The sequence below is a fragment of the Lipotes vexillifer genome, unplaced genomic scaffold (assembly GCF_000442215.2).
Source record: "Lipotes vexillifer unplaced genomic scaffold, Lipotes_vexillifer_v1.1 scaffold1480, whole genome shotgun sequence".
In the NCBI taxonomy this organism is placed as follows: Eukaryota; Metazoa; Chordata; class Mammalia; order Artiodactyla; family Lipotidae; genus Lipotes; species Lipotes vexillifer.
Window position 1 is genome coordinate 51,004 of NW_006769709.1, and position 27,039 is coordinate 78,042.

At 40.1% G+C, this 27,039-nt stretch overlaps 1 protein-coding gene across 1 annotated transcript; it reads left to right on the plus strand.

Moving 5' to 3' along the window:
- The first annotated feature begins 827 nt into the window (after positions 1 to 827).
- On the plus strand, positions 828 to 13,070 carry PRKAB2 (protein kinase AMP-activated non-catalytic subunit beta 2). The gene is made up of 7 exons (XM_007445873.1): positions 828 to 1,004; positions 4,530 to 4,696; positions 5,476 to 5,569; positions 5,806 to 5,926; positions 9,586 to 9,719; positions 10,391 to 10,459; positions 12,790 to 13,070. Exons 1-7 carry the CDS (start codon positions 849 to 851, stop codon positions 12,865 to 12,867), a joined length of 819 nt encoding a protein of 272 aa, XP_007445935.1. The 5' UTR covers positions 828 to 848; the 3' UTR covers positions 12,868 to 13,070.
- Positions 13,071 to 27,039: the final 13,969 nt, after the last annotated feature.

Here is a 27,039-nt window from a genome sequence, read left to right on the forward strand (position 1 = left end):
CCGTTTTCTTATTCCCTATAGGAACTCACCTCTCCGGGATGCCTGTCGAAAAGACGCTACAAAATGAAAACGTTTGGCGAAACTGAGGCCAGGTGAGGGAGCGGGGAAAAAAGCAATGCCGCTCCACCGGGTGCGCACCAGAGCCCGTGAGGGGACCCCGTGTCCTTCGGTGACCGTCCCCACCCGCTGGCAATCCCTCAGGCTCAAGCAACCAAAGATCTCAGCGCAGTCTCGCCAGCGAAGCAGTCCTGGCCCCGCACGCGGTGGATTGCGGAACCGGCGCCCCCGCCTGGCGCTGAAGGTTGCGCGCGGCTGCCCACCATCGAGGCGACGGTGGCTAGAGAGGCCGGCGGGCCCCGGGCGCTGCCGCGGCGCGGCCGCAGGGAACGCGCGCGGGGCGACCCCGCGTCTCTGGCCTTGTAGCCATTTTAGGAGGAAACCCGGGTCGTTAGCCCGGGGCGTGGCTTCAATTTCAATAACTTTATTGGTGGCCTTATCAGCAGAACAGCCATCGCACCATTGGTCCCGGGAGGAGGCAGAGCATCGCGGGAGGTGATTGGGGGTGGGAGCGCCCCTGGGCAGTGAGCGCGGAGGGTGCGGGGGAGTTTCCGAAAGCGGGTTTCTTGAGCAGCGGGCAACTAGGGGGATTGGGGGTTCCGGGGGTTCCTTGGCGGCCAGGGAGGGAGGGCGGGCTCCCCTGCGCGCGGCTTTCCTGGGGCGGGGATTCCCTTGCCCGGGTCCCCAGACGCAGGGGCGGGGCCAGGGGCTCCCCAGACGCGACCGCCGGGGTGTCCCTAGCCCCGTGTTGTTCCGCACGGCAGGTGGCCCCCGACTCGAGCTGCACCGCCATGGGAAACACCACCAGCGACCGGGTGGCCGGGGAGCGCCACGGCGCCAAGGCTGCGCGCGCCGAGGGCGCCGGCGGCCATGCCCCGGGCAAGGAACATAAGATCATGGTGGGGAGCACCGATGACCCCAGCGTCTTCAGCCTGCCGGATTCCAAGGTGAGTGCCCCCACGCCCCCAGTTGGTGGCGATGCTGCAGTAGTCTGGGTGTCAGGGTTCCTCCTCCCTATTTTGATTTTTTCTTATCACACTGACCTGGGTTACGGTTTTTAGAATTAAAGGCTTTTTTCGGGGACGGAGATATTGAGTGGTAATTCCTTTCGCGGTGCTGTCTCAAAATAGGATAGAGGCGGAGTTCTTGTTACTCGACTACTCTTTTGGCCACATTTTTAGGATGAGGCCAACAAACCTCCGCCCGGTCGCCCTTGGTTCTCCTAACAGGCACCCTCTTCTAGAGTACTGATGAATTTGTAGGTCGTGAGCCCTGGTGAAAAACTTCAGAGGGTAGGTTACCCGAGTTGCTGACCATAGGCGGCATTTCCTCACATTTGCCTTGAGGTAGGTAAATGAATTTCTTTTTCCTGATAACTGTTGTGTATCCGTATCATTTTTGCCCTTCTGAGAGCTCATCACTTCAGATCCTCTTCCCCTTTGGCATGGCTGTGAGCAGCAACCACTTGCTTATATGAATACTTTCTTCTAGTCTTGGGGATCAATAAAGGACATTATTTGGTTGACTGCTTAGTTTTCATCTCATACTTTACAGTTGTCTTGGCTGAGCTGCTTCTTTCACGTCCAGCTGCTTCTCAAGTGGGAGAGCAAATCATTCCAGGGTTTCTCTAATTTCCGGTGGTACTTCATAATGTTACCGCGGCTGAAAATGGACAACCCACGGTTGCCCTGAAGACCTTGCTCTCAATCAAGGACTTTCAGGAAAGTGGCAACTTGTATTCACCCTACAGAAAGGATAGATGGAGCTGACAGCAATGTAATTACCATTCGAATGTCTCTAATCACTTTCAGAGTTGTAGTCATTAAATACATTAATTCCTCCTGGTAGTCTGACTAGAATGGAGTAGAAAAATGGAGGGGTTGGGGAGATTGGGGTAGGTTTGATGTTATCAGTCATCCTGTCCCACCCATCTGGGGTTTTATTTTATTTACTCTTGTAAATAGAGAATAATTTGCCGGGTTGATAACACATGAAATGTGGATTCTACTGTTTATTTTCTTGGATCACAATTGAGAACATAAGCACAAAGGGAAGTGAGGGTGATTTCTTGGGGTTTCTTCTTCGTTCCTTTCTTCCTTCTCCCACTTCAGGACTTCTTCCTCAACATTTGGGCCCTCTCCTCAGCCATCTGAATTTACTTCTTCAGAGCTTTCTCAAGGTGATTGGATTTTTACCCGTTTCCTACATTGATGACTCAGGATTTAAGTACAGTGTATGTGTCAAACTGTGACTGCAGTAATCGGCGTCCTGAATAAAAGCCAGGTTGCTCTATCTGAAATGGAGCCTATTTTGGATCATTCTTTCCCTTACCTCAAGCTTGACATTTGTGAAATAAGAAAATTGGTTCAAATAATTCCCAAGGTCACTTCCAAATCTAAGATTTTATAGTTCTCAATCTACTCTATTTCTTCCCTCAGTATTTCACTTAAATATTTTTCAATTATAATTCTAATTGTTTTGCCTCTTTTCCTGATGATTTTGCTGACTATTTAACTTGGAGTAAACAATCTTTTTGCTAGTCAGCTGCACTCATGCCTACCACAGAAATGTCATGTCATACATGGAAGGGCTTTCTTCCAAAGCTAGGCATATTAATAGTTTGTAGCTTTCAGATTCTAAACTGAAACTATTAAATCATACAAGTAAGTAATAGAAACAGTGGCAGGCGGGCCTGCATTGCTTCAAATGCCAGCCTTCTTCGGTTTACTAGTTCAATGGTTTTCAGTCCTATTTGCACATTAGACTCACCTGAGATTTGTTTGAACACTGCATAGAAAATTTGAAACATTTTCCATGTTTCAAAGTCAGGAGAACAGTGTAATGAACTCCTATATTAACTGTCATCCAGTTTAAACAATGATCAAATCATAAATGAATTTATGTCACCTATACCCCAATCCACTCTTCCTCCACCAATTATTTTGAAGCAGATCCCAGACCATCATATCAAATATTACTTTATCTGTAAATATTTTAGGATGTATCTCTAAAGATGAGGTTTCTTTCTTTATTTTTAATATAATTTCAGTATTATTGTCTGGGAAGCTTTTTAAAAATAGATTCCCGGACCTTATAGCTGAATCAGAATCTGAGGCATATGTAATTGTTAGGCATACGTAAACATTTCTGTAATTCTAATGCAGCCTGTCAAATAAGAGTTCATTGCTTTGAGAAAATGGAGATCAAACTTTTCTCTTAAGCCACTTCCTTATATAATGTGAAAGTTCCTTCAATTCTCTTTCTCTGCTTGCTTTGGATTATGCTGCTACTGGTATCTCATAGTGTAGTTTTGAGGAATACTGAGAGACAGTATGGAAGGTAGTCTGCCTCGGCCATTTTGAAAGTAAAACCCAAATGAATAAACTAGTCCTTTTTTTTTAAAACCCACATTATTTTATTTGGTAATATTTTGGCTTGGTACCATATAGTCTTATTTACCAAAGTCATTTAAGCCAATCTGAAGTGGGGGTGAGCAAACTTTTTCTATAAAGGGCCAGGTAGGTAATATTTTAGACTTTGCGGACCATACAGTCTCTGTCACAACTACTCACTTCTGCCATTGTAGCATGAAAGCAGCTGTAGAAAATGAGTAAGTGAATGAGTGTGGCTATTTTCTGATAAAAGCTTATTTGTAAAAGCATCTGGCTCACTGGCCGTAGTTTGCCAATTCCTGTTCTGAAGGATGGTAATGAAAAGAAACTAAGTAAGGAGTCAGTTGTTTTTCCGGAATCCAACATACTTCATTTGATATTGGAACCACTTTTTTAAAGGAAACTGTGTTTTTGATCTGATGCTTCTTGGGGCTCCAGAATTTTCATCCCTACTCCTGAAATAACTAGTACAAACCTGGCATAGGTGAGCAAGTAAGATTTCATAACCATTTCTCAAAATTTATGAAACCAATGATCTGATTTTTATATTTTTAATGTCCTTTTGTAACCTGTTAACTAAAGTAGAGATTATGAATTACTTATGAATTTTAGCATCTCTAATTTCTATTACACCTGATAAATTGAGAGCTGCTCATATTTGCATGTGGTTAACTTAATTATTTTTTGTAGAACCATACTTTATTTTCATATTTTTTCTCTTAAGAGACACTCAGAAGCATATCATAATTGTCTGCCTTTGAGTTAATCTGGTAAGAGGAAGTAAGGTTTTTTGTTTGTTTGTTTCTTAAGGGAAATCCTAAGGCTCTGAAAGAATGAGTGATATATGCAGACTCAGAAGTTAGGCTGTGATTTGAGTAGCCTTTGAGCATAAGCCATTTGACCATTTTGGTCCTAGATGAGTTCTTTTTCTATAGTTTGTTCAAAATCTGATTTAGTTGCTACTTTCAAGGCTTATTAATCCTTAGCAGAAACGTAGCACCCCTCTCTGCCCTAGGGAGGAGAGTGACCTTTTCAGAATTCCTGGGTCACAATTTAGGGATGACCTAATCCTTCTTACAGCTCCCTGGGGACAAAGAGTTTGTATCATGGCAGCAGGATTTGGAGGACTCCGTAAAGCCCACACAGCAGGCCCGGCCCACTGTTATCCGCTGGTCTGAAGGAGGCAAAGAGGTCTTCATCTCTGGGTCCTTCAACAATTGGAGCGCCAAGATTCCACTGATTAAGAGGTGAAGACAAGTGTCTTGGTTGAGTCTACAGGGTCCAGGAGTAGAGACTTGATTTCCTTTCTCAGGAGAGAGACCTGGCTGGACTACTCCTCTCCACCTGCTAGGGACTCTCTCTAGAACATTTTCTGTGACCAATAAGTATTATCTGTGACATTTTTTTCTAACCTCGTAGTGAGTCAGAGTTTACCACTTCTTTAGGACTGTGCTAACACAAGTCCTTTCTGTGCTTGTGGGAAGTCTTCCATAACTGCGTGAGTCCAGTTGCTCTGACTTCTGCACTAAAACAAAACACACTGTAAAGTTCTAGGTAGTAATGTTGTTTGTTGCTTTCAGAGCAACAGTGAATTATGTAACTGGTTATGGCCCTTTGTATATAGGTAATTTTCTAGAATCTGCTCACCAAAATGTGGGAAGGGTACCTTGAGGCACTTCTTATCCTGAACCTACTTGCTATCTTATTTACATTCATGAAGGATCTGTTTTGCTGAAGCAAAGTAGTTGTACTAAGGTGGAGCATTCGGGAGGATTAACATCTTTATTGTTCTCTTCCAGATATTAGTTAAGAACTAAAGTTATTGGGAGGGGCCAGCAAATACATGCTCAAGGTGATATAAAAAAGGAGAATGGGTTTATAAATTATTTTTTACTACAGGGGTTGCAATCACTTAAGAATGCGGGAGATCATTGGTATGATATTGTGATTGCCTCGTGGTTTTTACATTTATATTCTGTCTTCTAATAGAAATTTGGCCTATTTAACTTTCTGTTTTCTTCTGTAGCCATAATGACTTTGTTGCCATCCTGGACCTCCCTGAGGGAGAGCACCAGTACAAGTTCTTTGTGGATGGACAGTGGGTTCATGATCCATCAGAGGTAAGGCCTTGATCTCCGAGGGTAACCACTGACTTAACAGTCTCCTTTAAACTATCATTCCCCTTGGTGTCAAACATCATTGCAGTCAGGATTGATAGGTTCCTGTACTGTTGGATTTCTTTCTTGATAAAAGATGGTGGTGCCAAGTATGATCCCTTTTAAAAAGAGGAGAGTTGAATAGAAGAGATGTATTTGAAATGGGGTTTCATGAATTTTTGTTCCATTCATTGTTTCAGCCTGTGGTTACCAGTCAGCTTGGCACAATTAACAATTTGATCCATGTCAAGAAATCTGATTTTGAGGTGTTTGATGCTTTAAAGCTAGATTCAATGGAAAGCTCAGAGACATCATGTCGAGGTAATTTTGTAGTATTTGCTCTTTCTTGATCTGTTTTTCTTATAATGCGTGTTTCTTCCCAAGAGTGGTTTTTGTTTGTTTTTTCATTTTCTCCTTAGGAATCTTATGAATTGTATGTATATGTTTCTCCTATAAACATTAGGTACCCATCTTCAAGAAAAAAATCTGTCTAGTGTATTTGATTTCAGACTTTTTAACCAGTAGGTTTACACTGTAACCCAGTACACACTCACACACACACACACACACACACACACACACACACACACACAACAATCACACGTCTTACAGTATAATATTTGCCTTTATTACATGTAAAGTACTCTATTTTCTATTTTATCCTTCTTTTTATAAACCACTAATAGGCTATAGTCTATAGTTTAAAAAGCATTTTTCTAGTAATATTTCAAGTTTTTCATTGACCTTTGAGAGTATCAACTAGCAGGGGCTAGCTGTGTCTCATATGCCTTGTTTAGCTGCCTCAGCTTAATCCTGCTAGTTTGATAGCTCAGTTGGCAGTTCTATAATTTTATAGGGCCGTAAATATATGGCAGTTTTGGGGGGGAAAACGGTTATAAAAACCTCACATTTCCTTTTTTTTAATTCTTTAAATAAATAAATAAATAAATAAATAAATAAATAAATAATTTTGGCTGTGCTGTGTCCTAGTTGCGGCACACAGGCTCTTTGTTGCGGCATGTGGGATCTTTTAGTTACAGCAGGTGGACTTAGTTGCAGCATGCATGCAGGATCTAGTTCCCAACCGGGGTCAAACCCGGGCCCCCTGCAGTAGGAGCATGGAGTCTTACCCATTGGACCACCAGGGAAGTTCCCAAACCTCACATTTCTTTTGTGTATATGTTAACTGAAGTTTTGTAAGTTTTGGGTTAAAAAAAAAATCCCTTCGTAGAGGAAAAGACTTGTATCCTTTTGTTTCTCCCAATGCTTTTTCCAAGGCCTTCATCTCTCCTTACATTAGCTAGAAAACCAGAAAAGTGATTTGCTATCCATACTCACAGTTACCAATTTTGTTGTTTTACAATAAAGGCTATGACTGTCTAAAGAACTGTATTTCCAGTAAGCACACTTCTCCCTTGTGAGTTCAAAGCCTGCCTCTGCTACTAACTAGCTTTGCATCACGGACAACTCCTTCAACCTTTTTGGTTCTTGGTTTCTTATCAGTAAAATCAGAGGCTTAGACTCTCAGCGATTCACAGCTGAGGAGACACAGTACCTGAAGTGAGGCATATTAGAATCTCAGGACACAAGAGTGGCTTATGCAGTTTCTAAAAGAATAATCAATAGTATAATAATTGTTTAGGAAAATTACAAAGATATTGTTTTCATTATGTAAGCTCAGAAAGTAAGGCTGGACATTGTTCTTAACTGGTGGCGCAGAGATTTAGAAGAGTTTAAAAATACTCAATTGAATGATGAGGCCACTAGTTACTCTAAATTTTTGCATTATATGATTCTAGCAAAGCAACCAATGAATAATAGACATATAATCATAATTATAGAGAAAGAGGACTAGCATACTTTTGATATTTCTCTCTTCCCACTTTCACCCAATTTCCTGATCCACTGAGGTAGGGTTTAGAATACATTTTATTAGGAATCTTCAGATAATGGGTTTTAATCTGCACTCAGTAACCATCTTTGCCGTGTATGTGACTTTGGGTAAATGACTTAACCATTTTTTTTTCTGATGGAAAGGGGAAAAAAAAAAAACTGTTCTATGTACTTGCAAAGAGTGTTTTTGTGGATCTATGACAAAATAACTGAGAGTACTTTGAAAAGTTTCAAGTTCTATACATTTTTAAGATATTGTTTAATATAACAGTATTTTTGCTACTCTTTTCTTTTGCCCCACGTATATTTAATAGAAATCTGAGTTCTTATGCTGAACTGGTTATTAAAATCCTTTTCACTAGAAACTGTAAAAAACATTAAAAATTTTTAAGCAAAAAATTATAGTTCTCTTCATTTTTGTGTATTTCTATTCTGTCTGCATACATTTTTTCCATTTTTTTAAGATATAATTTCACATGCCATAAAATTCACTCTGTTAAGGTGTGCAATCCAGTAAATTTTAGTATATTCACAGAGTTGTGCAACCATCATCACTATATAATTCCAGAGTTTTGTTTTGTTTTTTTTGGCTGTGCTGGGTCTTCACTGCTGCACGCGGGCTTTCTCTAGTTGCAGTGAGCGGGGGCTACTCTTCGTTGCAGTGTGTGGGCTTCTCATTGCAGTGGCTTCTCTAGTTGCAGAGCACGGGCTCTAGGCACATGGGCTCAGTAGTTGTGGCTTGTGGGCTCTAGAGCGCAGGCTCAGTAGTTGTGGCACATGGGCTTAGTTGCTCCGCAGCATGTGGCATCTCCCAGACCAGGGATCAAACCCGTGTCCCCTGCATTTGCAGGCGGATTCTCAACCACTGGACCACCAGGGAAGTCCAAATTCCAGAGTATTTTAATCACCCCCAAAAGAAACCCCATCCCCATTAGCAGTCACTTCCCATTGCCTCCTTCCCTCCGCCTCTGGCAACCACAAATCTACTTTGTGTCTCTGTGGATTTGCCTATTTTGGACATTTCATATAAATAGGATCATACACTACATGGTCTTTTGTGTCTGGCTTCTTTCACTTAGCATAATGTTTTCAGGGTTCATCCATGTTGTAATATATATAATAACTTCATTCCTTTTTATGGCTGAATAAAATTCCATTGTATGGATATACCATTTTATTTATCCATTCATTAGCTGACGGACATTTGGATTGTTTCCACTTTTTGTCTGTTACAAATAATGCTGTTATGAACATTTGTGTTCAAGTTTTTGTGTGGGCATATGTTTTCATTTCTCTTGAGCATGTACCCAGGAGTATAATTGCTGGGTCATATGGTAATTTTGTGCTTAACTTTTGGAGGAACTGCCAAACTGTTCTCCAAAGTGGTGCACCATTTTACATTCCAACCAGCAATGGGAACAATACAAAGGTTCCAATTTCTCCACATCATCGCCAATAATTATTATTGTCTGTCTTTTTTTATTCTAGCCATCTTAATGAGTGTGAAGTGGTATCTCATTGTGGTTTTGATTTGCATTCCCCTAATGACGACTACATTGTTATTAATTTTTCTTTTTTGTTGCAGTCATCGTAGTATCAGTAGTCTTAAAGTTTATAACCTTGTTGCTTGACTGGAAAAAAGAACAAATCTAATATTTTCATATTGTTTGATAGTTTATAAGGCATTGTCACATCTGTTGTCTCATTTGATTCCTATAAAAGCACTGTGAAATAGGGCAGAGATTGTTATTTTCATTTTATGAATGAGGAAACTGACTATAGAAGAGGGATTTGTCCCAAGTCATACAATTGATAAATGGAGTAGCTCTTCCCTGAACCTACATCTTTTACCCCTCATCTCCTCCCCTATCCTTCACGTCATGTTACCACGTTGAGGAACTTCATGGTTTATGTTCAGGATGACGCAGACTTTTTCTTTGTTTGCCTTACAGTTGTAGACCCAAGTCACAAGTTTATGATTCTTGACTTCTACCATATTTAATATTAGCTGCCACGTACTGACAGTTTTTTCATGCGTCTTTAATAGCTCTCCAACTTTCCCTTATATTTGAATAAATATCTTCCAGACCTTTCCAGCTCACCCCCAGGGCCTTATGGTCAAGAAATGTATGTGTTTCGATCAGAGGAGAGATTCAAATCCCCACCCATCCTGCCTCCTCACCTTCTCCAAGTTATTCTTAACAAGGACACTAATATATCTGTGAGTATCCTGAGAGTATTGCTGGGGCATCTGGGGGTTACTAGGACCATTTGAGCTACAGTGTAGTAATCCTAGAGGTTGGGATTATTACAAAGGTGTGTTGAGTATAAATCATATACGTACATATCAGTAGCTTTACAAGTTCCTTTTTCCAGGGCTGAGTTGCGACTTTTCCAAATACTGTTACCAAAATTCATAGGTGTCTTCTGATCCTAATATATCAGGCTCAGAGCTATGGATTGCTAGAACCAGTTTCTAAGACTTCTATTCCAACATAAGGAGTATTTATCATTTGGGGATATCCAAAAGAAGTATATTTTGCATATAATTTACATTTCTAGTCAATTCACTTGATTCCCACTAAGATTATTTTTGCCTCTTACACAAATCTTCTATATGTGTTGTGGGCAAGATCTGTTAAGAGGATGAATAGGTAGTGAGGCTAAGGGTTTCTGCCCTGGACTCAGAATTTTCCTGATTTTCTGTAATGAGAATGTATTATTTATATATACTAGGATAAGTGCATTATTTGAAAGAAATAATACATTCTAGTTTTGAGTTTCTCAACCGACCCAAAGATATCTGAGGAAGAAAAAACTGGTTTAGGATTGTGCATTTAACCCCATTTAGTGTGTTTTTTTTTTGGTTTGTTTTTTTTTTACCCCTCTTAGTGTGATCCAGCCTTGCTCCCCGAGCCCAATCATGTTATGCTGAACCATCTCTACGCATTGTCCATTAAGGTAAGTGGTGGGCCTGGTTCTTCACATAGTTCCCCAGGATTGGAGGGGGAGAGTTGAACACGTGTTCCCTAGTGGCTACTGCTCTGCTACTTCACTGAAGCTGAAGCTGGCAGTAATGGTCAAATTATAGGAGAAGAAGTTTCTTTCTTTAACTAGTGGGTTTGTTTGTTTTAAATTTTAGTCTTGATATCTGAGTTCTGGCTAGCTGAATTGTGCTGTGATTGAATGGACTTTTTTGCTTCCTGTTTCTTTTTGGGTAGCTATAACCTTTGCACCACCTACTTAATTAAGTTCGAGTTCATAGTACTAGGATTTCATTTACAGAAAAAGCAAGTTTACCTTCCAGTTCAAAGAATGCTTGAATGTGGTATTAAGGCTTCCACTTTTTTAAAGGTGGACATGAGCTGCTTTCAGGTGCCTGAGTCATATATACCCAAGTGCTTGCATCTTTCCTATACACTACTTAAAGGAGAAATGTGACCAGACTTGCCCTGTCCCCCCCATCCCCGTCCCAACTCTTAGAATGCTTCTTGGTTTCTCTGCTGCTTTAGATTCTGGATTGAAAATATCTGTTCAGTGTTGTCATGTCTTTGTGGTCTGGTTATTGGAATAATATTTTATATAGTTCTGTAGTTACCAAACTAAGCTGAACATCATCAGAATCACTTGGGGGAAGTTTGGGAAAATATAGATTCAAAGGCTCCATCCCCAGGGATTCTGAATAAGTGCATCTAGGATGGGCCTCAGTAATTTTTTTAAGCTGCTTATATTTCTTAGATGTGCAGCCAGATTAGGGAAATCACTGATACAGCTGTCTTTAACAGATTACATGGTACTTATTAAATATATATTATTGAATATAATTTTTATAATAACCTTGTGGGATAAGTATTTTTTAACCCTGTTTTATAGATAAAGAAACTAAGGCTCATAGAAGGTCATATTGCCAATACGTACAAGAGAGAGGACTGAGGTCCAGTCCTCCCATCCTTATTCCATGTCCTTATTCCATGTCCATTTCCTAGAGACCATTGTGCTGGTTCTTCCAAGTAGATCTTTCTCTCACCCACTTCTCATTTCCACCAAACTCTTTCTGGAGTTGAATTTTTTACCTGCCTTGCTTCCGTCATTTTTAGGCTGTGATCTGCATACTGTGGTCACAGAATGTCAATCTGAGAAGTATTCATTGTAGATGATACAATATAGAGGAAAATAGGAAGAGGCACTGGTTTCTTAATTGGATTTGCTTGGGTTCTTTGTGATCTAACTGAATTTTGCCTCCTGTATCTGCTCTTTGGCTATCAGGTGATGTCCACAGGTCTGCCATCTCTTTCTGTGGTACACCCAGGGTCTGTAACACTGCTTGGGAAATGGTACCTCTTACTCTTCACACTGGTTCTGACCCAGGTCAAGGTCTTGATTGTTGTGGTTCAGCTTGGCCTTGACCTATCCCTGGTTCTCTCAGATTGTTTAAGCTGTTTGGAATTGATCCATTGGATTGAGTGTCTTTCCAAGGAGGATTTTAGGGTCCACTTTGTTCAAGGATAGAAGATGATTCCTGAGTCACTTCTTGATCAGAGATGACATTTTTTAAAGTTCATCCCTGGTATTAAATGGGGCTTGGAAATGGTTTTTCAAAAGGATCACTGCCCTTTTTTCTCATTGCTTTTAAGACTTCCTTCTAGAGATAGATATCAGGATATTTCTTTTTTCCATCATAGTTGTTTTTTTTGTTTTTGTTTTTGTTTTTTTTGCGGTACGCGGGCCTCTCACTATTGTGGCCTCTCCCGTTGCGGAGCACAGGCTCCGGACGCGCAGGCTCAGCGGCCATGGCTCACGGGCCCAGCGGCTCCGCGGCATGTGGGATCTTTCCGGACCAGGGCATGAACCTGCGTCCCCTGCATCGGCAGGCAGACTCTCAACCACTGCGCCACCAGGGAAGCCCTTTTTTTCCATTATAGTTTTAAGCCCAATATTTGAATGTGAGGTGGGGAAGGAAGTGAGGTAGGAGACTAATATTTTTTCAGCACCTACTTTCTCTGTCAGATATTTTCATGTAATCATCAGAGCCGTATTAATGATAGGTGTTATCCTTTGTAATGATGAGAAAAAACTTAAAGACATTAAGTAGATTACTCAAGGTCACAAATAGAGTAACAGTAGGAGTCAGGATCAAAACTTAAATTGATTTGAATCCAAAACCAACCTTTTTTTTTATAATATCAAACTAACTCTGTTAAAAGTGAGCAGTTGTGAAGGATTAATGGCTGGGAACAGCTGCCTACGTCCTGAACTAGTGAATTAACTACATATGTTTATTTCCCTTGCAGGACAGTGTGATGGTCCTTAGCGCAACCCATCGCTACAAGAAGAAGTATGTCACTACTCTGCTGTATAAGCCCATCTGAAGGGATTCTTTCCTGCCTCCCAGGATTCAGGAGAAGCATCTCCCTTGCCTTTCTGGACTAGACCAGTCTTACCTGGGACTGGAAGGCTGATTTGCTTTGAGGCTAATATGTGTGTTTCAGAGCCTCTGAGTAGGATGCTCTGCTTTTGCATTTGATTGCAAATGAGAGCTTTAGGAGTTCATGGAATTTATTTTAAGAAAAAATCATACACACACACACACACACACACACACACACACACACACACACACAGACGAGAGGAAAGTTAATGGAAGCCTCCTAGCTAGATGTATTCTCTCTGCCTGTGGGAACTCACCAAGATCTGTTGGGGAGAGCTGCAGGAAGAACCATTATAGGAAGCTTTTTTCCTAAAGTGAATGAAGAGCAAACTCTCAGGATCCTTGTTGGGTGGAGATTCTATCACTGCTACCTTGGCTCTCCAAGGGATGGACTTGTGCCAGAGTGCTGCCCTACTTACAGCTGCCTCCTTGCAGGAGCAGCTTTTCTTGCATGGGTTCTCTGTATTCCCAAAGTATGTGCACAATCTGTGTTTTTTATATGATACCAGGTACCCCACAAGAACCCTCTTTCCTCTCATTTCACATTCTTGCTTTGTTAACCTCCCTCAGATCCTATATCTGACTCTTGCCTAACACAAAACTCAGTGGGTAAGTGACCCCTTTCAAAGGCTGTGTGAGGGCTTCCCTGTGGTTGAGAGTCGGCCTGCCGATGCAGGGGACACGGGTTCGTGCCCTGGTCCGGGAAAATCCCACATGCCGCAGAGCGGCTGGGCCCATGAGCCATGGCCGTTGAGCCTGCGCGTCCGGAGCCTGTGCTCCGCAACGGGAGAGGCCACGACAGTGAGGCCCGTGTACGGCAAAATAACAAACAAACAAAAAAAAAGGCTGTGTGAGACCTGACCCACCTTACAGACTAGGGCTGCCAGAAAGTCTCCTTTTTAAGCTCAGCAGCACAGGCCCATGACACTTTGTTACCACTTATTTTAACTTCTACTGAAGAAAATATGGCTCAGCATTTTATGAAAGGCAGAATGCAGGTCTACTTTTTTGTTTTGGTTTGGTGCCACAGTTTAGGCTGTATTGGCATTCCCATACTTTTTCCCACCTGGTTTGGCCCTGCTTCCATGTTTTCTTTCACAGAGCAGATAGCTTTGAAGGTGGGAGTGAAGCCAGGGAAAACTTTCATGTCTTTCATCCTTGGAAGATTTTTATGTGCCTACATTTTTCTTTTATCAAAAAATGCCTTTTCGGGCTTCCCTGGTGGTGCAGCAGTTGAGAGTCCGCCTGCCAATTCAGGGGACACGGGTTAGTGCCCCGGTCCGGGAAGATCCCACATGCCATGGAGCGGCTGGGCCCGTGAGCCATGGCCGCTGAGCCTGCGTGTCCGGAGCCTGTGCTCTGCAACGGGAGAGGCCACAACAGTGAGAGGCCCGCATACCGCAAAAAATTTCATTGGTCTTAAGAGACTGCATTTGGAGAACTTCAGGCTTATGATAAATTGCTCCCAATATTTTCTTCTCTAGTCTGGCCCCCTACAGTCTTACATTAATAAGGCTGACTCTGTACATCATTACAGTAAACATTGCTCTAGATACAGACCCATTCACGGTCATTTCATGCACCTAAAAGGGTCCCTCAACTTAAGGATTCATTAGGCCAAGAGGCAAGAAATTACCCTTGGTGTTCCCAGCCATGAAAACTATCCCTTTCATGCACTAAATGCTAACAGTTATCTTGTTGTTCTATATCTTCCAGAAAGTGTTTGTTGATGAAGTGGGGTCAGTGATTTCCATTTGTGGAGTAAAAAGTATCTATTCAATCCACTCTTGAAATTCAGAGATAAGATATTTTTCCCCAAGTTTCTGTGGCTTTTCCATTACAGATAAATGCAAGCCAAACATTCAATACTGAAGTCGGCTAAACTTGTTGCTGGAGAGGCTCCTTGACTGCTAAGATGAGCCCAGCCCCACTGAAAGGGCACCCACAGGTAAATTAGCTACCTCCTGTCTTTCCCATGTAAAGCTGATACAGTTGTCTTCTGGTATGTAGAACTCTTAGATGTGAGGCAGTAGGGTATGGGATTGTTGTCTTGCTGGGAATGCAAATTGCTAAGTGCTTTGGTGGTTAATTGCTGAGAGTAAATACTGCTTTAGCCACTGAAGGCCACCTTTTGTGGAGAACGTTTTATGGTTCCAATCACTTTTAGAATGGTGTGCCATTTTAAAAATCCAGGCCAAATTCTGTTACTACCAACTCTCAGGATCTACATTGTCTTCAGTTATACTAGAATTTTGTTTTTTCCATTACCCATTAAACAAGTGGGCCACTTAGGAGAATTTAAAATCTTGGTTGTCACCTAGAATATTTTGTTGTACTCATATGTCTTGTCAGCAGTATTGACATGTAATTGTCTCTGTGTTCCTGTATTAAAATCTCTATTCTGCACAGATAGATCATTAGAGTGTGGCAGGAAAAGAGATTCCTTCAATTTCTCTCAGGCCAGAGGCTTCTGTGAAATGGGTCTGTCTCCAGTGACAGTAGGTTTTGGTGCTGGTGACCTTCAGATCTTTCTAATCTGGAAATGTATAGAAAGTGTCAGTTTTCCAAATTCTGAGGTAATATTTCAGCCAGATGTGAAACTGGAGCCTACCAGCTGGTATGGAAAGGGATCAGTAAGAGGAATTGGATGATGACTCATTCAGCCCTGTCCCTTCTCTGTACTGCTGATAACATACCATGGCATTGAGAATTTCTATCATACTCTCAGTCTGTCCCCTAAACACTGTTCTAGAAGGTTGAGAGGGAGGGAGGAAGGTACCCAAGAGTACAGTTCACTCATTCTTTTATGTTGGTTAAAGGGATAGTTTATTTTCTGCAGAAGAATTTGACAGATTTTGAAAATGAATAAAGGAAAAAAAATTTTTTAGGGTTTTTTTTAATTTGTTTTGCCTCTAAGAGTTTCACAGTCAAAGAGTAAGAATGTAATTCTTAGGGAGGGCTGACTCTTGAACTGTATCATGGTTTAGGAGTTATGGGAAAAAGAAAGAGTAACTGAGCTGAGGAGTGGTACTAGGAAAGTTAAGGCTTAAGTAACTCAGAACTAAAAATATCCTTTTTTAAATTAAATCAAACATACACTGGTGTCTTTGGATCTCATTGTACAGAACTTACGGTATAAAAAATCTGTTTCTTGTTTCTATTTTCTACACTTTATCCTATGTTGTGCTTTAATTTTATGTGTCAGGCAGACTTTACCAGGGTCTAAAGTCAAACATTACCTAAAACAAATATTAGTCATCTTGCTGGTAAGGAGAACTTCTGTGTCATGGTTATTAGCTTGTTTTAAGCTTAGAGTTGAATGGGATTTAATCACTGTAGGCAAAGCCCTGAAGGTCATACCTGGCCTCAACAGTGTTGGCTTTTTTTTAAAACAGTGCTTATATATGGTAAAGAAGCTCTGTAAAAGAAGAATCCAAGAGAGGTTTCTGACAGGATCCTACAAACCCAGGCCCACTCACTTCACCCCAATTATTTCTAGTCTCATAGACCTAATGGATCTGAGATAAAATCTTTGAAAAGTGTTGGTACTCCACATATGCTTCTAAAATGAAGTTAAATTCAGAAAGAAGTGTTACCTCTACACTGGGCTTATATTAATCTGGGTATAAATGAAGGAGACACATTAATGATAGAATCCCCTGCTTTTAATTGGGGAGGTAGAGCTTTTAAATTTTTGACCTCAACTAGAAATGATATGCAATAGTCTATGTTTGCGTATGTTTGAAATACATTCTATTCTCAGAGATTTCTAAATCCTCACGTTCTAGTGATATGGGGCCTAGGCTTAAGAGCATATACACAGTTGGTTCCTGCATTATTGTGACTCATCCTTAAAGCCAAGTTGTTGCTGTCTTCTAGGAACTGCTGACTCTAGTTACCCATGGGATGGAGGACCTGGGAGGGATAGGAGTTAGGGTCTTTTAAAACTCTGGATCTAGGCATTTGTCTCTCCTTAAGCACCAGTCACAACTGGAGGTTGAAGGGCTGTGATTTCTGAAATGAACTCAAACTTTTGGAGTAAAAAGGCCAAATCTTTAAAAATTATAAGAAAACAGAAAAGGAAAGAACTCCAAGAGTCTGTTATTTACGAAATCCAATTCTTCGTAGTGGAATCCCTCTAGGATTCAAATTTGGCCTTTGTCTTGATTTGCTTTACTCAGTTGTGCTTTTCTTTGTTTGTTTTTTTTGTTTTTTTTTTTTGCGGTACGCGGGCCTCTCACTGCTGTGGCCTCTCCCGATGTGGAGCACAGGCTCCGGACGCGCAGGCTCAGCGGCCATGGCTCACGGGCCCAGCCGCTCCGCGGCATGAGGGATCCTCCCGGACCAGGGCACGAACCCGTGTCCCCTGCATCGGCAGGCGGACTCTCAACCACTGCGCCACCAGGGAAGCCCCTCAGTTGTGCTTTGAATGAATAAGTTCTGTTAAAAATTAAATTTTGTTTTAGTTCCAACATTAGTTGGAGTCGAATTTTGTGTAGCACAGTGCTTTTGCAGTAAGACTGATATGAAAAACTAAATGCTATGTGGATTTTATAGTCAGGTTAAAATGGTCGAGGAGGTACCTACTATAAGTATTATATTATGTGTTCATCATCTTATTTCTTTTCTATTCCCATCTACAGAACACCTACCCAGGTTGTGGTTTTAGAACAGCCAAAGCTCACTAATGTTGATTAATCCTAATCTCCACACTGGGCCCCATATGTGAAACTTGTTTAAATTTTGGTAAATTGGAGAATGTTGGTTGTTACTACACTGAAGCATTTTGAGTGAGTACAGCTCTGTTACAAAGGGGGAATAAGACTATAAAGGGAATTAAACATGTGAGTCCTCCTTTAAATGGTGCTTTTTGTAACCTTTAGTGCTGCGATACCGAGCTGCTTTTCAGTATTTCACAAAGGAGTGGCATACAAGAATGAATTTTAAAGCTTTTCTCCAAATATAATTTTTCACCGGACTCTGACATGTCTGAAAATTATGTGATATAACACATACAGAAATGTGAGGGGTTTTTTTCCATAAAACTGTTGAATAAAAGTATTATACAGCAATAATATTTGAGTTCTTCATTGATTACTGATTATATCATCAAGACCTATCCACTCAGTTAGCCTCAGGATCTAAAGAATGTAAATTGCCACACAGATACTTTTGAATAAAGAGAAAAGTAATAGGTATATGGGACACATGGTGTCATCCCTGCATCTGCCACCTTTCCTCTTCTTCTTGTTCCAGGCTATGCCAACATTAACTAGAGGAATGCAAACTCTGATTTGATTTTTAGCACTTTCTGTAAGCTGCACACTTAGCCATCATCCTGTGCTGGATTAGCTGAGATCCTAGTCTAATGATTTTCAACCCTGGCTGACATTAATACTACCTATTCAGATTCTATAAAAATATTGATGCCCAATCTACTACCTCCACCCCAATTAAATGAAAATCTCTGCTATGGTATCCAGGTATCTATATTTTTTTAAGCTCCCCAGGTGATTCTAACATATATCCAGAGATATATATCCATTATCCTGGAACTTCCCTACTCATTCTTTCTCTGTCAGATATGTACTTGAAAGCAGGTTATATACTTCATTCTGACAGCAATCACTTCCCTCAGATGTCTTTGTTCAGGGCCATGATTATAATATCCTTTTTATTTTCCATCCCTTTATTTCATGGGGTTTTTACATAGCTGGTCTCTGGACTTTTCTTCAAATAACACAACAAGGCTACCCTGTATTTGCTGCTGTAAAGATTTAACTGAGTTAAATTTCCTCAAGGGAGAGAAGGGAATGACACTGTGGGAGTGACTAGAGGGTGAGAAGAATAGAGGGAATTGAAGAGAGAAGTGGAGATGTAAAGTAGGACAGGTAATGAAGACATGTGATAGTAGAAATGGACCAAAACAGTTAACCTCAAAGCTCAACAGCAGGTCAAAAGACTGCCTGCAAACCAGAGGTAGAGAGTGGTAGGTGTAACGTGGACTCAGGCACTAACAGAATGGTCTCCTAAACGTCATGTACCCTGATCACTGAAACAATAAAATGGCACCAGAATTCTGTCAAGACCCACACTTGCACTGACATATGCTTTCCAAAGTGCTTCCTTCTGGCCCAGTTGATCTGGGATCTTTTGTTGTATCCCTTACAAACTCCTCCCCTGCATCGACAATTACCCATGACACAGGTGGTTGGGAGACATTGTGAGTCTCTCCGCTGCCCTATTTGGTCACTATTCATCCAGCAGCACATATGCAGATCTGGAGTACCACCTCCCTTTCCCTAACCCATTCCCTGGCTCCAGGGCACTTACAGATGAACTTCTGTGCTCTTTTACCAGTAAGAATTCTTCATGCACTTAGTCATATGCTGAAGGAGACTCCTGTCTTGAGAGTATTCTCTTCATTGACTTTCTAGGGAGGAGGGCAAGGTTCTTTGTCACAAGGCCATATGCTATATGATATTTTAAAACCAAAAGTAGTTTTTCACCAAATTCTCAACTACTACAAAACTAATTTCCCTTCACTACAACTTCCAAAGCCCTCCTGCTAGTGATAGCTTAGGATGAGAAGATCAGGTGAGAATTCTAAACACCTGAAAGAGCCACAAAGATTACTGCAGACCTGTATACCTAGATCTTAGGGGTAAAAGTCTTAACTCCAGGCCAACTGATCCTCAAAACTATGACTACAGACCTAACTTAGTTCTTGTTTTCAGGGATCTTTGTCATAGACTACAATAGTCTGGGTCACAGTTACAAGTTATATTTTGGGATTGGGTAGTGGAATGGGTGTTACATTCAACGGGATCTCAGAAAATATTTCTGAGGGTCAGGGGACAGACTGGAGATATTTTGAATGTTCGGAGTCTTTTGTTGTACCCACAAATGGAAACATTTGTGGCAACCTGAAGATGGTGTTTCTTTTTCTCCCCCAATTAGCAGAGCTGGTTCCTGTAGGTTGTCTGGGAGAATGACCTAGAGTTAGGATACCTGAGGAGAGTAAAGGAATTTGACAATCCAGGGATCTACCTGATCAAGAGCCAGTCTGAGCACAGAATGGATTCTGAGAGTGGCATCTTATTTTTAGATGTAACAAAGAACTGTGGCTGCAGCCAGGACTAAATGATCTAACGTTCATGAGGGAGAACACAACTGTCCAAGGTGAACTGAGATCACTAGCCATCTTATTCCCTGTAGCTATTTGCTGATTCTGGGCATGGGCTGAGGACTGAGCTTTGCCCAGGCAGAGGGTATCTGTTGGGGGTAAAGTGAAACCAACAAAGCTCTTAGTGGGTATGTGGTGATAGAGGGATGAGTTGAAAACTTGAAGGGCATCAGATGCACAGCTAGTTTTCCCTAAAGGACACTTACTGAAGTCTGCACTGCATGGAAGGCTTAAGAGCTAGCATGAGAGCTTATAAAAAGCAGAGTGAAATCTCCCAAAGTCTCCTGGTTCTGAGGTAGTAAAGACTAACTAGAGAAAAGGGGCTTGATTGAAGCACATGGTCCCAAGACATTGTCAAGTATTGGACTAATGCGGGATGGGACACAAAAGAACTATACTAAAAATTCTTGAAAGGTCAACTGGTTCCCAAACAATTGCATGCCAAGACAAAACTCAAGAATACCTATAGGAGTACAAAAATATCCAGCACTCAACGATGTAAACAGTCACAATATTTGACATCCAATCAAAAATTACCAGGAGACTTCTATTTCTGGTCAAAATAGAATAACAGGGACTAGATTTATCCTCACAACCAAAGATCCAGACAAAATATATTAAATAATGGTTTTTAGACATTCAAAACCAAGCAGTGAAGGACAGTAATCCCTGAAATACAGGAAACAAATGAAGTGAGCCCTTTAATATTGCCCAGGCTGAATACCTTGAGAATTTCCAGCCTGGTAAGTCTGCAAAGACCAACAATGCAGAATGCATGGGGTAGAGTACAAAGGAGGAGAAAGCTGCACAGAGATAGAGCTTAATAGACCAAATGCTAATCTCTTCCAGAAACACCCTCACAGACACACAGAAATAATGTTTTGCCACCTATCTGAGCATCCTATTTGGGCAAGTCAAGTTGACACATAAACCATCACAACATAATAACATGGTTAAATCTCAAAAACATTAGGCTGAGCAGAAGAAGCCAACAGAAAAGAACATATACCATATGATCCAGAAATCAGATCAGTGATTATCTAGGGATGGAGGTATCAATGGTAGGGATAGGAAAGAGGGAGAGATTACGAAAGAGCAGGAGGAAACTCTGGGGAATGATGGTTATATTCATTATCATGAGTGTGGTGATGCCTCACAGATCAAGTGTGCACTTTAAATATGTGTAGTTAATTATACCTCAATAAATCAAAAAATGTTAAGAATTTTTAAATGACGGTGAAATAACTATGTTTTTAGACAAAAGCTGAGGAGACTCACCAGCAAAGGATATTACAAACATACTAAAACTACTTTTTTTTTTTTTGCGGTACGCGGGCCTCTCACTGCTGTGGCCTCTCCCGTTGCGGAGCACAGGCTCCGGACGCGCAGGTTCAGCGGCCATGGCTCACGGGCCTAGCCGCTCCGCGACATGTGGGATCTTCCCGGACCAGGGCACGAACCCATGTCCCCAGCATCGGCAGGCGGACTCTCAACCACTGCGCCACCAGGGAAGCTCTAAAACTACTTTTTATGAAAGAATGAAAATAATCCTAGTTGGAATTCTAGCAGTATTGTGAAAGTAATCATTTGTATAAAAATATACTAAATAAAAAATGTTGCATGTTGATATTTCTAAGGTAAACGCTTAAAGAATGGTAAAGTAAGTTAAGAGGAGAAAATGTAATAACATAAAATATTTGTCTAATCAAAAAGAAAGCAAAGAAGGAGGGGAAAGTGGAACATAAAACATATGGTAAATATAGAAACCAAGTAATAAAGTGGTAGACATATACCCAGCTATAATAGTAATTATATTAAATTTCAATGAACTAAAAGATTAAGATTGCCAGACTAGGTAAGAGAAAACACTATCCTTGACAACATAAAAAATTTTCTTTAATTTGAAGGCTATTCTGTAAGAAAGTAACTTCACATATGTGCTCAGGAAGAGATAGAGGGGGTATTATAGAGTACATAATTTTCCTGGAAACATTCTCAACCTCTGTAGTAGAAATTGTTTTGTTTTGTTTTCTTGTTTAGAGATCTTTAAAATTGTTATAATAGCCATCCTAATGAGTGTGAAGTGAAACCTCATTGTGGTTTTAATTTGCATTGCCCTGATGATCAGTCATGTTGACATCTTTTCACATGCTTATTGGCCATTTGTGTATCTTCTTTGAAGAAATGTCCATTCAAGTCCTTTGCCCATTTTTAAATTGGGTTGTTTTTTTTGTTTGTTTGTTTTTTCATTTTAACATCTTTATTGGAGTATAATTGCTTTACAATGGTATGTTAGTTTCAGCTTCACAACAAAATGAATCAGTTATATATATACATATGTTCCCATATCTTTTCCTGCTTGTGTCTCCCTCCCTCCCACCCTCCCTATCCCACCCCTCCAGTCGGTCACAAAGCACCGAGCTGATCTCCCTGTGCTATGCGGCTGCTTCCCACTAGCTATCTACCTTACGTTTGGTAGTGTATATATGTCCATGCCTCTCTCTCGCTTTGTCACAGTTTACCCTTCCCCCTCCCCATATCCTCAAGTCTGTTCTCCAGTAAGTCTGTGTCTTTATTCCTGTTTCACCCCTAGGTTCTTCATGACATTTTTTTTCTTAAATTCCATATATATGTGTTAGCATACGGTATTTATCTCTCTCTTTCTGACTTACTTCACTCTGTATGACAGATTCTAGGTCTGTCCACCTCATTACAAATAGCTCAATTTTGTTTCTTTCTATGGCTGAATAATATTCCATTGTATATATGTGCCACATCTTCTTTATCCATTCATCAGATGATGGACACTTAGGTTGTTTCCATCTCTGGGCTATTGTAAATAGAGCTTCAATGAACATTTTAGTATATGATTCTTTTTGAGTTATGGTTTTCTCAGGGTATATGCCTAGTAGTGGGATTGCTGGGTCATATGGTAGTTCTATTTGTAGTTTTTTAAGGAACCTCCATACTGTTGTCCACAGTGGCTGTATCAATTTACATTCCCACTAACAGTGTAAGAGGGTTCCCTTTTCTCCACACCCTCTCCAGCATTTATTGTTTCTAGATTTTTTGATGATGGCCATTCTGACTGGTGTGAGATGATAACTCATTGTAGTTTTGATTTGCATTTCTCTAATGATTAATGATGTTGAGCATTCTTTCATGTGTTTGTTGGCAGTCTGTATATCTTCTTTGGAGAAATGTCTATTTAGGTCTTCTGCCCATTTTTGGATTGGGTTGTTTGTTTTTTTGTTATTGAGCTGCATGAGCTGCTTATAAATTTTGGAGATTAATCCTTTGTCAGTTGCTTCATTTGCAAATATTTTCTCCCATTCTGAGGGTTGTCTTTTGGTCTTGTTTATGGTTTCCTTTGCTGTGCAAAAGCTTTGAAGTTTCATTAGGTCCCATTTGTTTATTTTTGTTTTTATTTCCATTACTCTAGGAGATGGGTCAAGAAGGATCTTGCTGTAATTTATGTCATAGAGTGTTCTGCCTATGTTTTCCTCTAAGAGTTTGATAGTTTCTGGCCTTACATTTAGGTCTTTAATCCATTTTGAGCTTATTTTTGTGTATGGTGTTAGGGAGTGATCTAATCTCATACTTTTACATGTACCTATCCAATTTTCCCAGCACCACTTATTGAAGAGGCTGTCCTTTCTCCACTGTATATTCCTGCCACCTTTATCAAAGATAAGGTGACCATATGTGCATGGGTTTATCTCTGGGCTTTCTATCCTATTCCATTGATCTATCTTTCTGTTTTTGTGCCAGTACCATACTGTCTTGATTACTGTAGCTTTGTAGTATAGTCTGAAGTCAGGCAGCCTGATTCCTCCAGCTCCATTTTTTGTTCTCAAGATTGCTTTGGCTATTCGGGGTCTTTTGTGTTTCCATACAAATTGTGAAATTTTTTGTTCTAGTTCTGTGAAAAATGCCAGTGGTAGTTTGATAGGGATTGCATTGAATCTATAGATTGCTTTGGGAAGTAGAGTCATTTTCACAATGTTGATTCTTCCAATCCAAGAACATGGTATATCTCTCCATCTGTTTGTATCATCTTTAATTTCTTTCATCAGTGTCTTATAATTTTCTGCATACAGGTCTTTTGTCTCCTTAGGTAGGTTTATTCCTAGATATTTTATTCTTTTTGTTGCAATGGTAAATGGGAGTGTTTTCTTGATTTCACTTTCAGATTTTTCATCATTAGTATATAGGAATGCCAGAGATTTCTGTGCATTAATTTTGTATCCTGCTACTTTACCAAATTCATTGATTAGCTCTAGTAGTTTTCTGGTAGCATCTTTAGGATTCTCTATGTATAGTATCATGTCATCTGCAAACAGTAGTGACAGCTTTACTTCTTCTCCGATTTGGATTCCTTTTATTTCCTTTTCTTCTCTGATTGCTGTGGCTAAAACTTCCAAAACTATGTTGAATAAGAGTGGTGAGAGTGGGCAACCTTGTCTTGTTCCTGATCTTAGTGGAAATGCTTTCAGTTTTTCACCATTGAGGACAATGTTGGCTGTGGGTTTGTCATATATGGCCTTTATTATGTTGAGGAAAGTTCCCTCTGTGCCTACTTTCTGCAGGGTTTTTATCATAAATGGGTGTTGAATTTTGTCGAAAGCTTTCTCTGCATCTATTGAGATGATCATATGGTTTTTCTCCTTCAGTTTGTTAATATGGTGTATCACGTTGATTGATTTGTGTATATTGAAGAATCCTTGCATTCCTGGAATAAACCCCACTTGATCATGGTGTATGATCCGTTTAATGTGCTGTTGGATTCTGTTTGCTAGTATTTTGTTGAGGATTTTTGCATCTATGTTCATCAGTGATATTGGCCTGTAGTTTTCTTTCTTTGTGACATCCTTGTCTGGTTTTGGTATCAAGGTGATGGTGGCCTCGTAGAATGAGTTGGGGAGTGTTCCTCCCTCTGCTATATTTTGGAAGAGTTTGAGAAGGATAGGTGTTAGCTCTTCTCGAAATGTTTGATAGAATTAGCCTGTGAAGCCATCTGGTTCTGGGCTTTTGTTTGTTGGAAGATTTTTAATCACTGTTTCAATTTCAGTGCTTTTGATTGGTCTGTTCATATTTTCTATTTCTTCCTGATTCAGTCTTGGTAGTTTGTGCATTTCTAAGAATTTGTCCATTTCTTCCAGGTTGTCCATTTTATTGGCATAGAGCTGCTTGTAGTAATCTCTCATGATCTTTTGTATTTCTGCAGTGTCAGTTGTTACTTCTCCTTTTTCATTTATAATTCTATTGATTTCAGTCTTCTCCCTTTTTTTCTTGATGAGTCTGGCTAATGGTTTATCAATTTTGTTTATCTTCTCAAAGAACCAGCTTTTAGTTTTATTGATCTTTGCTATCGTTTCCTTCATTTCTTTTTCATTTATTTCTGATCTGATTTTTATGATTTCTTTCCTTCTGCTAAGTTTGTGTGTTTTTTGTTGTTGAGTTTTAAGAGTTCTCTATATTTCCTGGATATTAATCCCATATCAGATATATGTTTTGCAAATATTTTCTCCTTTTCTGTGGGTTGCCTTTTTACTCTGATGATAGAAGTCCTTTAATGCACAAAAATTTTTTCATTTTGATAAAGTCCAATTGACCTATTTTTTTCTTTTGTTGCCTGTGCCTTTGATGTTATAGCCAAGAAATCATTGCCAAATCCAATGTCATGAAGCTTTCCTCCTGCTTTGTTCTAAGAGTTTTATGGTTTTAGCTCTTACATTTAGGTCTTTGATCAATTTTGAGTTAATTTTTGGATAGGGTGTTAAATAAGAGTTCAGCTTTATTCTAGTGCTGGTGGATATCCATTTCCCCCAGAACTCTTTGTTGAAAAGACTGTCCTTTCATCCATTGAATGGTCTTGGCACCCTTGTCAAAAATCATTTGACCATATATGTAAGAGTTTATTTCTGGTCTCTATTCTATTCCATTGGTCTATATATGTCTTTATGCCAATACCACACTTTTTGATTACTGTCACTTTGTAGTAGGTTTTTAAATCATGAAATGTGAGTTTTCCAATTTTGTTCTTCATTTTCAAAATTGTTTTGGATATTCAGGATCTCTTGAAATTCCATATGAATTTTAAGGTGGATATTTCTATTTTTGTGAAAAAAGTTGGGATTTTGATAGGGAATGCATTGGATCTGCAGATCATTTGGGGCAGTATGGACATCTTAGCAATATTAAGTCTTCCAATCCATGAACATTGGCCAACTTTCCATTTATTTTTGTCTTTTTTAATTTCCTTCAGCAATGTTTTGTAATTTCATTGTTCAAGTCTTTCATCTCCTTGGTTAATTTCCAAGTATTTAATTCTTTTTGAGGCAGATGGAATTGTTTTATTAATTTCTTTTTTTAGTAGTTCATTGTTAGGGTATAGAAACACAACTGATTTTTGCGTGTTGATTTTGTATCCTGCTATTTTGCTGAATTCATTTATTTTTTCTAACTTTTTTTTGGTGTGGAATCTTTACCGTTTCTTACATATGAGATCATGTCATCTGTGAACAGAAATAATTTACTTCTCCTTTTAAAATTTAGATGGCTTTTAGCTCCTGCATTTTTATCCCAAGAATCCTCTGAGGGATTCTCTGCACTCTCCAAAGATGCAGCAAAGACCCTTCCTTAGAAAGACCCTGCCTTATACCATCCATTCTTGAGGACATTCTCCTATGGTGAACTATGATGAGAATAGGATTGTCCTTGAAAATTCTCACTGTTTCACCATCCCATTAGCAAGACATATTCTTGTCTTGTACTACATGCCCCTCCTCTATGCTGCTATAATATCCAAAGGTTAGGACAGTTGCCACATTCTGATAAACGTATCTGTTTTTGAACACTTATTTCCTACCAATTTGAGGTTCTAAAGGAGAACTTGACTGACTCTGTGACTCCAGTGCCTAGCAT

Excerpts from the sequence above, each read along its gene's own strand:
- PRKAB2 (XM_007445873.1), top strand. The coding sequence starts at position 849 with ATGGGAAACACCACCAGCGACCGGGTGGCCGGGGAGCGCCACGGCGCC. Across the intron at positions 9,720-10,390 it reads ACAAGGACACTAATATATCT|TGTGATCCAGCCTTGCTCCC; the intron begins GTGAGTATCCTG and ends TACCCCTCTTAG. Across the intron at positions 10,460-12,789 it reads TCTACGCATTGTCCATTAAG|GACAGTGTGATGGTCCTTAG; the intron begins GTAAGTGGTGGG and ends TTTCCCTTGCAG.